The 16,751-nt window shown below is 37.7% G+C and overlaps 1 protein-coding gene across 24 annotated transcripts in view; it reads left to right on the forward strand.

Annotated features, from left to right (window-relative positions):
- depdc5 (DEP domain containing 5, GATOR1 subcomplex subunit) overlaps positions 1 to 16,751 on the forward strand; it is a 236,158-nt gene that overhangs the window by 79,725 nt on the left and 139,682 nt on the right. For all 24 annotated transcript variants that reach the window (XR_011356326.1, XM_069933595.1, XM_069933598.1 and 21 more), the window contains 2 exons: positions 7,533 to 7,611; positions 9,809 to 9,870. Coding sequence is in view for 23 of the 24 variants with exons in the window: in XM_069933595.1 (XP_069789696.1) it covers positions 7,533 to 7,611; positions 9,809 to 9,870 (141 nt within the window). In the remaining variant the exon portion in view is untranslated. The remainder of the gene's footprint in view (positions 1 to 7,532; positions 7,612 to 9,808; positions 9,871 to 16,751) is intronic.

Consider the following 16,751-nt stretch of genomic DNA (forward strand, 5'->3'; position numbering starts at 1 on the left):
TGTTCATCATTACCAAGATCTAACCGTGAATAATTTTGGCCATCCCTAATTAACCTAATTGGGGGTTTCTGCCTTGCATTGCTGAAAGGTAGATGTTTGATGACTTGCTGAGCTCTGCAAAGGCAGTTAAGGATCAATCATGTTGTTCTGGGATTAGTGTCACGTGTAGAGGAAGCAAGGAAGGCCATTGGCTCTTTTGCCAATGGTTGAGGGGGTGGGGAGGTGCGAGGGGACAAATACAGACTTTGTAAGTTAAAAAAAAATTATATGGTTTGTTTAAAATTTACAAGTCCATGAAAATTAAAATAAAATATTCAATAAAAGACAATAAATGCCCACAAAGTCTGTATTTGTCGCCTCGCACCTCCCCACCCCCTCAACCTTCGTACAACTGAAAGTACCATCAATTAAATTACATCGATACAATTAAATTTAAAAAGTTTAAAAAAAACCTCAAAACTAAAGTGAAAGAAATACTTTGCCTGCATCATGTCCCACTTCTTTGATCATGTTCATTTCCCTTGTGGAATGGATTGCTACAGAACCCGTATACAGTCAGCGAAGAGCTGACTGGAGTCATCAATGCCAGATACAGGATAGTGCAATACAATTTCATGCACCAGCTGTACCTCACACCACAAAAATTGCACAAATCAAAGCTGGACATTTCAGAAATGTGCTTTAGGTGTAGTGTGGAGGTTGGAACTTTTGTCCACTCCACCTGGCTGTGTAAGATCTTTCTGGGAAGACCTGGGGAAAATTCTATAAAAAAATTACAAAGGCAGATTTTCCACAGGATCTAGAAGTGTACCTTGTGTGAGACATTAGGGATGGGAGTTTTAGACTTTCCAAATACTAAATTTTGTTCGTGAAGGTCGCCTTGGTGGTAGTCAGGAAGTGTATAGCGGTTTCGTGGGCATTGGGTGCCTTGCCTTGAAGGGTGTGGGGTGCCTTGCCTCAGTTGGCTCTCTTGCCTTGAAGGGCACCAAGGCCTCTTGCGTTAAAGGGTGCTGGGGTCTCTTGCCCGAAAGAGCTTTTGGGGGGGAGGAGTCATGTGATGGAGTAGTGGCCGGTAGGGAAATACCAACCCTCTCCAGAAAAGAAGAAATAAAGTGAAGAAAATAAAAAGTTCAAGAAATAGAAAACATAACAAATAAAAGATAAATTTGTAGAGAAAAGAAAGAAAATGGCACCCAAGAAGGAAAAAGTAAAAACAACGGGAAGAAAAGACACCAGAAGAGAAAGGAGAAGGCCTTACCTGCATGAAGAAACAGGGAGCCTTCGTGGAGAAAAGAGCCCGTTCTTCGACGACCCCGCAGAGTCGCGACTCCCCGACTGCTGGATTGCAAAAGTGCACAATGTGCTGACTAAGGAGAAGGAGTACGCCGACAGGAGGGGGGCTCAGCCGAGGAGTGGGCAAACATAACGTGACCAGCTGAGGGATGCCCGACACCAGGGCTCTCAGCTGGAAGAGGAGGAAAGCGACAGGAAAGGGAGTGAAAGGAAAGAACAGCAGCAGCAGGAGGCCCAAAAGATGAGTAGCCCAGAAGAAGAGGACCAACAGCAAGAAGCCAAGCAAGAAGAAGCCCAGCAAAGTGAGACAAGCAACTCATCAGGAAAGTCAGAAGAGACACAGATACAAGGAAGAGAAGAAGATGACACAAACACAGGTACAGACACAGAAGAAGAAGAAGAAGAAGAAGAAGACCAAGATCTGCACAGAGAAATGGAAGGTAAGACAGATCGACAGAATATAGATTAAAAAAAAATTCAAGAACAAATGAGAGCATTAAAAGAATGGTTGACATTAGAATTTAGTGAAATAAAAGAAAAATGAAAAGTACAGAAGAAAAAGTCAATAGATTAGAGCTGGCCATGTCAGAAATAGGGAAAAGATTAGAAAATGTGGAAGAATGAGAAATGGCTGTAGAAATGGAAGTGAATAACTTAAGAAGAAAATTGGAAGAAAGTGATTAAAAAAAATTAAAGAGACATAAGAGTTGTTAGTTCAGAAAATTGATATGTTGGAAAATTATAGTAGGCGAAACAACATAAAAATAGTGGGCCTAAAGGAAGATGAAGAAGGCACAGATATGAAGAATTTATAAAAGAATGGATCCCAAAGGTCCTGGGAATGACAGAAATACAGAAAGGAATGGAAATAGAAAGGGCACACAGAACACTAGCTCTGAAACCACAGACACATCAAAAACCAAGATCGTTTTAGTAAAATTTTTGAGATATACAACAAGAGAAAATATACTGGAGCGAGCAAGGAATAAAATTAGAGAAGACAATAAACCATTGGAATACAGGGTCAAAATTTTATTTTTACCCAGACATAAATTTTGAACTCTTAAAGAAGAGGAAGGAGTTTAATACAGTAAAATCAATCCTATGGAAAAAAAGGTTATAAATTTATATTAAGACATCCAGTTCTGCTTAAAATATTTATCCCCGGGGAGCAAAACAGACTGTTCTCGGATCCGGAGGAAGCACGAGAATGTGCAGAACGCCTGCAGGACAGAAGGAGAGATGAAGAGTTGTAACAAGAATGAAGAACGACGATAAAATATATATAAAGATGTAAAAATAATGTATATGTAAGAACTAAAGGGAAAGAGAAGGGAAGGAAGGAATTAAGGGAGGGGTAAAATATGTGTTTAAAAAAAAGTCTTCTGGGGAGATTGGGTGGGAGAGAATAACCATCACTGTGAAATCAGTTGACGCTTGCGAGCGGGTTCAGAATCCAAATGGAGAGGGGAGTTGTGGTTGATCGGCAAGGAATAAGGGGCAACTCAGGAGGGGGGCGGGGAGACATTTGGGGCTAAGGGAATATTGAATGTGAGAGTTATTGAAGTATTTTATGTTTTAAATGTGTTGTCATACATTGAGTTTGAAAAGGGAAAACAGAGATGAAAATAAGAAAAGGGAGATGATGGTGGTGAGGAGGCAGAAATGAGGTGTAAACAGGATATGAGATGGCCATGTTGAATTATATGACTAAATATTAATGGAATACATAACCAAATTAAACAGAAGAGGCTATTAAATTTACTGAAAAAAAAGAAAAAATAGACATAGCATTTGTGCAGGAAATGCATCTAACTGAAGTGGAACATAATAAAGAGAGACAGGGTAGGGCATGTAGCGGCAGCATCCTATAATTCAAAAGCTGGAGGTGTAGCTATATTAATTAATAAAAATGTACCAATCAAAATAGAGGAGGAAATAATAGATCCAGCAGGGAGGTATGTTCTGATAAAGTGTCAGATATACTCAGAATTTTGGAATTTGCTCAATATATATGCACCTAATGAAGAGGATCAAAAGTTTATGCAAGATATTTTTTTGAATGTTGTAGATACGCAGAGGTATATATTGATAGAAGGGGATTTTAACCTTAATTTGGATCCAATGTTGGATAAAACTGGACAAAAGACTAGCAAAAAGAATAAAGTGGCCAAATTTATGGTTAAATCAATGCAGGAAATGAAACTTATGGAAATATGGAGGAGGCAGCACCCAAGGGAGAAGGAATACTCATATTATTCGAGTAGGCGTAAAACATACTCAAGGATTGATATGTTTTTGTTGTCAGCCCATATTCAAGGGAGAATTCTGAAAACTGAATATAAAGCTAGATTGCTATCTAATCATTCACCCCTGTTATTTGCAATAGAACTGGAGGACATCCCACCAAGAACATATAGATGGAGGTTAAACTCCATGCTACTTAAAAGGCAGGAATTTAGAGAGTTTATTTAACGCCAAATTAAAACGTAATTTGAAATAAATACAGAATCAGTGAAAGACAAATTTATATTATGGGATGCAATGAAAGCTTTCATTAGAGGGCAGATAATAAGTTATGTAACTAAGATGAAAAAGGACTACAATCGGGAAATAGAACCATTGGAAAGGGAGATAGTAAATACAGAAAAGGAGCTAGCAACAAGGCATGATATAACAAAAAGAAGAGAATTGATGGACAAAAATATAAAATATGAAACATTACAAACGTGTAAGGTGGAGAAGAACAAAATGAAATTAAAGCAAAAGTATTATGAACTATGAGAAAAAACACACAAAATATTAGCCTGGCAACTTAAAACAGAACAAGCTAAAAGAACTGTACTGGCACCAAGGAAAAAGGACAAACAAATTACATATAATCCAATGGAGATTAATGAGAACTTTAAGGAATTTTATGAACAATTATACCAAACTGAGAACGAGGGGAAAGATGATAAAATAGAAGAGTTTTTGGCTAAAATTGAACTGCTGAAATTGCAAGAAGAGGAACAAAACAAACTGATAAAGCCATTTGAAATAGAGGAAGTACAGGATATATTAAAAAAGCTGCCAAACAATAAAACGCCAGGAGAGGATGAATTCCCAATAGAATTCTATAAAACATTTAAAGAGTTATTAATTCCTCCTCTCCTGGAAGTAATGAACCAGATAGAAGAAACACAAAACTTGCCAGATTCATGTAAGACAGCAATAATTACAGTAATACCAAAGACGGGGAAGGATCCAATAACACCAGCATCATATAGACCAATATCTCTACTTAATTTGGATTATAAGATAATAGCAAAATTATTAGCAAACAGATTGGCCGATTGTGTACCAAAAATAGTAAAACAAGATCAAACTGGATTTATTAAGAAAAGACGAACAACGGATAATGTCTGTAAAGTTATTAATTTAATTCATTCATTTCAAGGAAATAAGATGTCAACAGTGGCTGTTGCTTTAGATGCAGAAAAAGCCTTTGACAGGGTAGAATGGAATTATTTATTCAAAGTATTACAGAGGTTCAGTCTACCAGAAAAATATATTAATTGGATTAAAGCATTATATAATGGAACATTGGCAAAGGTAACAGTAATTGGATATGTATCGAACCAATTTAAATTAAGTAGGTCAACTAGGCAGGGATGTCCATTATCTCCCTCACTTTTCGCTTTAGCAATAGAACCATTGGCAGAACTGATAAAAACAGAAAAAAAATAAAAGGGATAAAAATAAAGGAGAAGGAGTATAAAATCAGTTTATTTGCAGATGACATCATAGTATACTTGACAGAACCAGAAATATCAATAAAAGAATTACATAAGAAATTTAAGGAGTATGGAGAAATATCAGGATACAAGATCAACGCAAATAAAAGTGAAGTGATGCCAATGAGTAATGTGGATTATACAGAATTTAAAAAAGAATCATCTTTCAATGGCAAACACAAACAATACGATACCTAGGTATTAGGTTAGATAATAATTTAAGCCATTTAAGAACATTGGAAAGAATTACCGCTAATGTTGATAGGGAGGGTAAATTGCATTAAAATGAATGTCTTCCCAAGGATACAATACTTATTTCAATTGTTACCAATTCCCTTAACAAAGAAATTCTTTAATGAACTGAAGAGAATAATAAGGAATTTTTTTTTATGGAAAGGGGGGAAACCGAGGATAGCGTTAGGTAAATTAACAGAGAGGTACATCCAAGGTGGTTTACAGTTACCAAGCTTTAAAAATTATTATAGAGCAGCACAATTAAGGTATTTATCAGATTTTTATCAGACAAGGGAAAAACCAGATTAGATTAAGATAGATCTAGATAAAATATACTTTATAAGTGGGATGAAAAGCTGGTACCATAGAAAAGCTCACCAGTATTGCACCATTTACTCAACATATGGAACATATTCACTTAGAAAGGAAAAAAACAAATTACCAACTACCAAAATTATTATTGATGCAAAATCAGCTAATCCCTTTTACAATAGATAACCTTTCCTTTAGAGAATGGGAGAGAAAAGGAATTAAAAGAATAGAAAATTGTTTTTTGGGAAATAATTTATTAACATTTGAACAATTGAAGTACCAATATGGAATAACTCATGGTACAATGTTTGCATGCCATCAACTGAAAGCCTGCTTAAAGGATAAATTGGGAAACAGACTGAGATTCCCAGAAGGAAGCAGCTTTGAATATGTGATTACAGACACAATGATAATTAAAAGATTTATAATGAACATGTACATCAAGCTGCAAGATAAAGAAAATGATTAAATAAGCTAGAAACCCAAACAAAAGTGGGAACAAAATCTAAACATAAAGATAAATGAAACATGGGAAAAGTTATGTTCTGGAACTATGAAGAATATAATAAACACAAGGTTACACATGATACAGTATAATTCGTTACACAGGTTATATATCATGCCCCAAAAGTTTAAAAAAATGGATCCAACATTATCAAATAGATGTTTTCGCTGTAAGAAGGAAATGGGAACAACAGTACATGCAATTTCGGCATGTGAGAAAGTGAAAACGTTTTTGGAAGATGTAAATCAGATATTAAATAAAATCACAAAAAACAACATTCCAAAAAATCTAGAGATCTTTCTTCTAAGTAATATAAGAAGTAAAGAATTAGGCCTCAAACTGGTTGAAGCCCAAAAAAGATTTATTATGATAGCCTTAGGAGCAAAGAAATGTATAATGTCAACTTGGAAATCGTAAGACACCCTGAGAATACAACCATGGTACATGGAAATGAATAAATGTATTCCATTGGAAAAAGTAACATATAATTGAAAAAATAACGTCACATTATTTGAACATGGAACATAACAGAGAGGGCTTGCCTCGGACCTCCATCCCCTAAATGATAAGAAGACAAAATTACTTGATCCAGTTTGTAAAAGTTGTTGACATTTTTCTTGTTTATTGTGTGATGACATTGTTTAATGGTTTTATTGTATATGTTGAATGTTTATTGGTTTTGGAGGGGGGTGGAAGGGGGGGGGGGAGGGAAGGTAGGGGGGAAAAAAGTGGAGAAAATGCCACTATGAATATTTAAGAGGGAAATGTTTGTTTGTATTTTGGTTGATATGGTTCAAAGTGTGAAAAATAAGAAAATATTTAAAAATTTATAAAAGAGCTTTGGGGCATGGATTGGAGATAAATCTAAATTTTAGAAACTTAGGAATGAGAGACAGGAGATGGAATCCTGTCTGGGATGTACGGAGAGGGTGAACACTGGCTCTAATTTATTGTGATCAACAGCAAAAACTTCTCACCAGAAATGCATTCGAACTTGACTTTCATGATCTTCCCAGAAAGAACATCAGGAAACTGCTGGGAGAAATTTTGGGGGGTGAGTTCCACTCACTGGATGGGTCATCCATTGCGTTCGGAAATGGATGGGTGGTCCAAGCATTCCCTAGGCGTAGACTCAGTCAATGCAAGCTGCAGTCAGCCATCTCCCTGACTGAGCTTGAATGGTCAATGCCTGGCCCTAGTGATCTGCAAACTCTGGCTTCTGGACCGCATGTGTGGAACAGCTGCATAATCATTACTTATGTGGGGTAATGTTATGGCTGTATAATTCTTCCATTATTGACATTTCCCTGCAAGAACTCTGTCTTGGGATTGCAGAAAGAGATAATCTGAGGAGATTTCTCTTTAAGGGGATATTGTGTATAATTCTAATAAGATTGGTGTCCATCTTAAAGGTGGTGTTCCGATCTACCTCTGCCATGGTCTACATTTTCATCCAGATGAGCTGTGAGATGTGGGATTTCGACATCTATGGTGAGCTGATTCTGCACTGTAATTGAGAAAGAAGTGTCTGATAGCATGCGTCGAGTGTCAGTTCAGCATTTTTGTTTCATTATTTGTCAGCACAATGTTAATGCTTCAATGATGACCAAAGTCAGTGATTGTCTTCCACCACACCTTGTTTCAAAATAATGAATAGACCAAGAGTTGTGAAATATGGGGTCCACCATTCAGTTGAGAAACTTCTTCACCCAAGGGCTCAGTTGCTGAGATGATTTAACAGAGATTTTAGTTACTAAGGACGAGTGGATGAATTTAGTACTGAGGCAGAAGTGTCAGCCAAAAGTTTATTGAAATGAGGAGCAGGGATGAGAGGAGAAGTGGACACCACCGTTTCTATTTTTTACTAATCGTCTCATTGTTTCCATTTTCATGGCTTAATTGGACACGAAGTGAGCACTTTGATTATTTGGTGTGCTGCTTCAGTGTTGCTTGCAGCCCCAGTGAAGTTGGTTGGAAGAGAAAGCCTCCACTGGGATACTATGTCTTCCTGTTCCTGAAAAGCTAAGTTGCTGTTAACATTTTCCTTTTCTAGTTTGGCATTCCTACACCATGGATTCCTTTTGAACCATTTGTCCTTACATGTTCTGTAAATGAGAAGACCTGCCGGGTGCAAAGAAGCAGCTTTCTGCTGCATTTTAAATGCTTGGAGGAAAATGAGATGCTTAACACAGAAGCTCCCACCCCCAACTGATTCCACTATTCCCATCTCTTCTTTGCATACTCCTATACTTGTTTTCTCTTGTTCTCTCTTTTTTTCTCTCCCTCCCTCCCCAACTCTTTCCCCATTTATTCGGGGTTAGAAAAGCTTCAACAAAGAGGAATGAGCACACTACAGAAATGCAAATATCCTGCAATTCCTTCTCCACTTCAAATGAGTGTCTATTCAAGAAACGCAAAAAGTCATAGAACCTGGTATCTTGAATAGACAAAGAATTGCTGGAGGAACTGAGCAGGTCAGATAACATTCATGGATAGAAATGGTCAGTCAATGTTTAGGGTCACGATCCTTTACCAATATTACAATTAAAACCAAAGAGCTGATAGTAGACTTTCAGAAGGGAAAACTGGGGGTGTCCAATCCAGTAGATCATTGGGGGATCAGAGGTGGAGAAGGTGAGCAAATCAAAATTCCTGAAATTCACTATCTCGGAGGATCTTTCCTGGACCCAACACACTAATATCATCGTGAACAAACCACATCAGTGCCTCTACTTCCTCAGGAGTTTGTGCAGGTTTGAATGACATTGAAAACCTTGGCAAACATCTACAGAGGAAAGTGTACTGACTGGCTGCATCACTGTCTGGTATGGGGACGGACACCAATACCCCTAAGCATAGAGTCCTGCAAAAGCCCTGAACAGCCCAGTTCATCACAGGCAAAACTCTCACCACCATTGAGTAAATCTACAGGGAACGCTGCCGGTGGAGAGAAGCAGCAATCATAAAGATTCCACACACCCCTTGGCCCCCCCCCCCCCCCCCACAGGGCATGCTCTGTTCTCGCTGCTGCCATCAGGAAAGAGGTATAGATGCCACGAGACTCTCACCACTAGGTTCAGGAACAGCTGCTACCCCTTCCACCATCAGACTCCTCAACAATGAACTCAGTCAGAGACTCATTTAAGGACTCTTTGGATATTATTATTGAATATTTCTATTGCAGAGGCACTTTGTTTACATTTCTCTCTTTCCTTGAGTACAGTTTTTTCCATACCGATAAGTAGAAATTCTCCCTGGAAAAGGTATCTCAGGGTTGTATGCAATGCCATGTATGTGCTGCTGACAATAGATCTGAATGTTTGACCTTTTTCTATAAAAGGGGAAAAGAATGTTGGGAAATGGCTAAGAGAAGATAGGATTGAGAATGGAAGAGGTGGAGGGAGAGACCATGAGGAAGTTGGGAGGGTGTTGGAGTTATGTACTGGAGTACATAGCGACAGAATGGCTGGGAAACTCTAGATCAGTCCGCATCCACGGGTAGTCGATGTTTTGGTGTCTGGACCCTGTATAGAGACTGATCGCTGATTAATTGAAGGGAACACCTACTTGGGCCTGGTGAACTTTGCCCTTCACATCCTGCCTGAGAAATACAGTGATCAGGTTGCAGATGTTTGCACTAATGTTTCACTTCCTTAACCAACCTGTCATCTTGTACCCTCTCGTTTAGGTGACCTGTACTTTGAGAAGGCAGTAAACGGTTTCCTTGCTGACCTCTTTGCCAAATGGAAGGTAAATATTATAAAGACAGGAGTGTGGCAATAGATTTTGGTGGCAGATTTTGGATCAGTTTACATGGAGCATTACAGCTCAGTACAGGCTCTTCAGTCTACAATGTTTTAACAAAAATAAACTACATACAGAATTATTTACATAAAAAGAAAACTGGTCTTTTCAAATCCTTTGTGTCATATTCACATATTTCCATCAATCTACATGGTAATATTCGTTCTCTGTTTAGCATCATTGCCACTTCTATGGGCACCTTGTGGATATTCTCCATTTTGTTGCTTGAGGGACTGCGCCTTGGTCTCATGAACTGCCAACTTGTGTAAACCCACTCTACAACAATCTAATTTTTCCCTCCCTCACACCTATAACCCTCTATTTTTCTTACATCCATGTGGAATCAAGTCGCGTTTATTTGTTGTTCATACCATAATCATTTCGCTGAACAGTGAAAATGAGGTAGTGTTTCTCCAGACCATGGAGCTGGTCATTTACATGGCTAAATTACATAAGAATTTTTTTTTATAAATAACATATCACTTATAAATATCATGTTACATATGCTAACCCTTGTGTCCCCAGAGTTCAGAAGCCTCACGGCTTGGGGGGGTGGGGGGTGGGGGGAACTGTTTCTCAATCTGATTGTGAGGGCCAGAATGCTTTGGTACCTCTTCTCAGATGGCAGGAGGGAGAATAGATTGTGGGAGGGGTGTGTGGAGTCCTTCACAGTGTTTATGGCTTTCTGCAAGTAACTGCCGTTATAAATGTCCATCATGGAAGGGAGAGAGATCCCAATAATCCCCTCAGCAGTCCTTACTATCCGCTTCAGGGACTTGCGTTCTGGGATGGTGCAGTTCCGGAACTAGGCAGTGATGCAGTTACATAGGATGCTCTCAATGTATCCCCTGTAGAATGTAGTGAGGGTGGAAGCTGGACTTTCCTTAACCTCTGCAGGAAGTAATGGTGTTGTTGGGCCTTCTTGGCAGTGGATCTGGTGTTGGGGGACAAGGCGAGATTCTCCGCCAGGTGCACGCCAAAGAATTTGGTGAAGCCGTCGATGGTCATTGGAGACTGATCCCCCTGGGCTCTCCTGAAGTCAACCACCATTTCCTTTGTTTTGTTGACATTCAGGTGTAGGTTGTTGTCTCTGCACCAGTCCATTATTGATTTCACCTCTTTCATCGTTCTTACTGATGAGCCCCACTATGGTCATGTCGTCAGCGAACTTGATGATGTGATTAGAACTGTATCTCGCTGCACAGCCATGGGTCAACAGGGTAAACAGCAGTAGGCTGACCATGTAACCCTGGGGGGCCCCCATGCTCAGTGTGACGGTGTTGGATGTGCTGTCTCCAATCCGAGGTGTGGTTGGTTGATTTCCATCTCTTGGAGGAAGCTATGGGAGAGCAAGGACACAGAACCTACTCTTAATGGGGTTCTTCAGTGTCCATCACCAAGTGAAGCTTGGTCCAACCATGTGAACCCGGTACTGTCCAATTGCATCTGGGACAGGTAGTGGGCTGACATAGGAATAGTTCACAATATAAAGTACTGCAGAGGCTGGAATGTGGAGCAAATGACAAACCGCTGGAGGAACTCAGAGGGTTGAGCAGCATCTGTGCAGAGAGAGGAATTGTCGATGTTTTGGGTTGAAGGTAAAACTCAACATGGCCTTCCCTGTTTAACCTGCTGAGTTTTTCCAGCGGTTTTTTTTTTGCTTCAGTAGTACATGACCTTGGCTTCACAAATCTGTTGGTGGCATCTATCCATAAGAACATTGTTAGTTGTGACCACTGGTCTCCATTGTGTTGTGAGAGACACCAGTCATGCTGAACGGGATAGACAGAGCAGACCTGGGAGCTTCGATCTAGGGACTTGTGAGGTGCTGTGTGATACAGTTCCCTGCACATTTGTTTAATTCTTGCTCTACCTGCCGTACAATGTATAGATTAACTTTCCTAGATCAGTTCTGGTCACCTCATTACAGGAAGGATGTGGAAGCTATGGAGAGGGTGCCAAGGAGATTTACCAGGACATTGCTTGGATTGGAAACAAGTCTTATGAGGCAAGGCTAGCAGAGCTGGGACTTTTCTCTTCAGAACAGTGGTTCTTAACCTTTTTCTTTCCACTCACATACTACTTTAAGTAATCCCTATGCCAAAGGTTCTCTGTGATTATTAGTAAGGGATTGCTTAAGGTGGTATGTGGGTGGGGGGAAAAAATGTTTGAAAACCACTGTTTTAATCATACCTAATCACCTCATTATGTGCACAGTCGCATAACTCCAAAGGAAATGGGCCAATAACAATTTTTTTTTTTTTTTTTAATTTTTTATTTTTCACACCATAAATCACAATAGCCATGATATACACTTTTTCTTTTCCACACATTTACAGTGACTTTTTCTCCCTCCCCCCTCCCTCCTCCCAAGCCACCCCCCCACCCCCCCCCTCTCATCCATTTTAGGTATACAATCTAGGTTGCATTAATTCAGTTAGACAATGTTGTCATTCAACAGAAATACACCAGAAATTCTACTGAGTCCATTCTTTTCTTTTCTTCTCCTTCCATCAACTTAGGTAATGTTTGTTCCCGGTAGGTTTTCGCTATTGTATTTAATGTAAGGCTCCCATACTTGTTCGAATATTTCAATATTATTTCTTAAACTATATGTTATTTTTTCTAATGGAATACATTTATTCATTTCTATATACCATTGTTGTATTTTCAAATTATCTTCCAATTTCCAGGTTGACATAATACATTTTTTTGCTACGGCTAGGGCTATCTTGACAAATCTTTTTTGTGCATCTTCCAAGTCAATTCCAAATTCTTTATTTTTTATGTTACTTAGGAGAAAGATCTCTGGATTCTTTGGTATATTGTTTTCTGTTATTTTATTTAATATCTGATTGAGATCATCCCAAAATTTTTCTACTCTCTCACATGTCCAGATTGCATGAATTGTTGTTCCCCTTTCTTTTTTACATCGAAAACATCTATCAGATACTGTTGGGTCCCATTTATTTAACTTTTGCGGTGTAATGTATAGTCTGTGTAACCAATTATATTGTATCATACGCAGCCTCGTATTTATTGTATTTCTCATCGTTCCAGAGCATAACTTCTCCCATGTTTCCTTTTTTATCTTTATATTTAAATCTTGTTCCCATTTTTGTTTAGTTTTACCATTTGTTTCCTCATTCTCCTTTTCTTGCAGTTTAATATACATATTTTTTATAAATCTTTTGATTAACATTGTATCTGTAATCACATATTCAAGGTTACTTCCCTCTGGTAAACTCAAGTTGTTTCCTAATTTATCTTTCAAGTAGGATCTCAGTTGGTAATATGCCAGCGCTGTATCTCCAGTTATATTGTACTTATCTCTCATTTGTTCAAAGGATAAGAATCTACTTCCTGAAAAACAATTTTCTATTCTTTTAATCCCTTTTTTTTCCCATTTTCTAAAGGCAAGGTTGTCTATTGTAAAAGGGAGTAGCTTATTTTGCGTCAATATTAGTTTTGGTATTTGGTAGTTTATTTTATTTCTTTCTGCATGAATCTTCTTCCATATATTGAGGAGATGGTGTAATACTGGAGAAGTTCTATGTTGTACCAATTTTTCGTCCCATTTATATAATATGTGTTCAGGTATCTTTTCCCCTATTTTATCTAATTCTAGTCTCGTCCAGTCTGGTTTTTCCCTTGTTTGATAAAAATCTGATAGGTACCTTAATTGTGCGGCTCTATAATAATTTTTGAAGTTTGGCAATTGTAAGCCTCCTTGTTTATACCATTCTGTTAATTTATCTAGTGCTATCCTCGGTTTCCCCCCTCTCCATAAAAATCTCCTTATTATTTTCTTTAACTCTTTGAAGAATTTTTCTGTCAGTTGTATTGGCAATGCCTGAAATAAGTATAGTATCCTTGGAAAAATGTTCATTTTAATACAGTTTATCCTTCCTATCAGTGTTAGTGGTAGCTCTTTCCAATGCTCTAAATCGTCCTGTAATTTTTTCATTAGTGGATTGTAATTGAGTTTATATAATTGGCCTAGATTTTTGTTTATTTGCACACCTAGGTATCTTATTGCCTGCGTTTGCCATCTGAATGGGGATTCCTCCTTAAATTTTGAGAAATCCGCGTTATTCATAGGCATTGCTTCACTTTTATTTACGTTTATCTTGTATCCCGACACTTCTCCATATTCCTTCAATTTCTTATATAGTTCTTTTATTGATAGTTCTGGTTCTGTTAAGTACACTATCACATCATCTGCAAACAGACTGATTTTATATTCCCTGTCTTTTATTTTTATTCCTTTTATATTATTATCTCTTCTTATCGATTCTGCTAGTGGTTCTATAGCTAGCGCAAACAATAATGGTGATAGTGGGCATCCCTGCCGCGTTGACCTGCTTAAGTTAAATTGCTTTGATACATGTCCATTTACTGTCACTTTCGCTAACGGTCCCTTATATAATGCTTTAATCCAATTAATATACTTCTCCGGTAAACTGAATTTTTGCAATACTTTGAACAAGTAATTCCATTCTACTCTGTCGAAGGCCTTCTCTGTGTCTAAAGCAACTGCTACTGCCGGTGCTTTATTTCCTTCTACTGCATGAATTAAGTTAATAAATTTACAAATATTGTCTGTTGTGCGTCTTTTTTTGATAAATCCAGTTTGGTCTAAATTTACCATTTTCGGTACCTGTTCTGCTAATCTGTTCGCTAATAGTTTAGCTATTATCTTATAATCTGTGTTTAGCAGAGATATTGGTCTATATGACGCTGGTGAGAGTGGATCTTTCCCTTGTTTTAGTATCACTGTAATTATTGCTGTTTTACATGAATCTGGTAAGTTTTGTGTCTCATCAATCTGGTTGATTACATCCAGGAGGGGCGGTATTATTAGGTCTTTAAATGTTTTGTAGAATTCTATTGGGAGTCCATCCTCTCCTGGTGTCTTATTATTTGGTAAATTTTTTATTATCTCTTGTATTTCTACTGTTCCAAATGGTTCTGTTAATTTATTTTGTTCCTCTATTTGTAGTTTTGGTAGTTCAATTTTAGTCAAAAATTCATCTATTTTCCCTTCTTTCCCTTCGTTTTCGGTTCGGTATAATTGTTCATAGAATTCTCTGAAGTTTTCCTTAATTTCTTTTGGATTATATGTAATTTGTTTGTCTTTTTTCCTTGTTGCCAATACCATTTTCTTAGTTTGCTCTGTCTTAAGCTGCCATGCTAAGATTTTGTGTGTTTTTTCACCTAGTTCATAATATTTCTGTTTTGTCTTCATTATATTCTTCTCCACCTTATATGTTTGTAATGTTTCATATTTTATTTTTTTATCCGCCAATTCTCTTCTTTTGGTTGTATCTTCCTTTATTGCTAATTTTTTTTCTATGTTTATTATTTCCCTTTCCAACTGCTCTGTTTCCTGGTTATAGTCCTTCTTCATCTTGGTTGCATAACTTATTATTTGCCCTCTAATGAATGCTTTCATTGCGTCCCATAGTATAAACTTATCTTCCACTGATTCCGTATTTACTTCAAAGTACATTTTTAATTGTTTTTCAATAAATTCTCTAAAATCCTGTCTTTTAAGTAGCATGGGGTTTAATCTCCATCTATACATTCTTGGAGGGATGTCCTCTAGCTCTATTGCCAATAACAGGGGTGAGTGGTCCGATAATAGTCTAGCTTTATATTCCGTTTTCCTAACTCTCCCTTGAATGTGGGCTGATAACAGGAATAGGTCTATCCTTGAGTATGTTTTATGTCTAGTCGAGTAGTATGAGTATTTCTTTTCTTTTGGGTTTTGTTTCCTCCATATGTCCACAAGTTTCATTTCTTGCATTGATTTAATTATAAATTTGGTTACTTTGTTCTTCCTGTTAATTTTTTTCCCCGTTTTATCCATATTTGGATCCAAATTCAGATTGAAATCCCCTCCTATTAGTATGTTCCCTTGCGTATTAGCTACCTTCAAAAAGATATCTTGCATAAACTTTTGATCTTCTTCGTTAGGTGAATATATATTAAGTAGATTCCAAAGCTCTGAATATATCTGACATTTTATCATAACATATCTCCCTGCTGGATCTATTATTTCCTCTTCTATTTTAAATGGCACATTTTTGCTAATTAATATAGCCACTCCTCTTGCTTTTGAATTATACGATGCTGCTGTTACATGTCCTACCCAATCTCTCTTTAATTTCTTGTGCTCCAATTCAGTTAAGTGTGTTTCTTGGACAAATGCTATATCTATTTTTTCCTTTTTCAGTAAATTTAGTAGTTTCTTCCTTTTAATTTGGTTATGTATTCCATTAATATTTAGAGTCATATAGTTCAGCGTAGCCATTTTATATTTTGTTTATCTTCTCTTTCCGTTTTTCCATCATTACCTTTCCTCCTTTTCCATTTCTGTTTTCTTATTTTCAACTCTTTACCAGACAACATTCCTACAACATCCAACATTTTCCTTATTCTCCTATTTCTATCTTCTTTATCCCCAATCTCCCCTTCCCCTCCTGAGTTGCCCTTTATCCCTTGTCGGACAACCACATCTCCCCTCTCCATTTGGATTTGCGAATCCACTCGCAAGCGTCAACTGATTTTGCAGTGACCGCTAATAACAATTTTTCTCAAGCAAAATATTTCAGTAACAATTGGGTCTAGAGCAGTGATTCTCAACCTTCTCTTCCCACTCACATCCCACCTTAAGCAACCCCTTACTAATCACAGAGCATTTGTGGCATAGGGATTACTTAAAGTGGTATGTGAGTGGAAAGAAAAAGGTTGAGAACTACTGCTTTAGAGTGTAGGATGAGAGGAGACTTAATAGAGATCGACAAGATTATGAGATGGCCAGC

Source organism: Narcine bancroftii, chromosome 4 (genome assembly GCF_036971445.1).
Source record: "Narcine bancroftii isolate sNarBan1 chromosome 4, sNarBan1.hap1, whole genome shotgun sequence".
Taxonomy (NCBI): Eukaryota; Metazoa; Chordata; class Chondrichthyes; order Torpediniformes; family Narcinidae; genus Narcine; species Narcine bancroftii.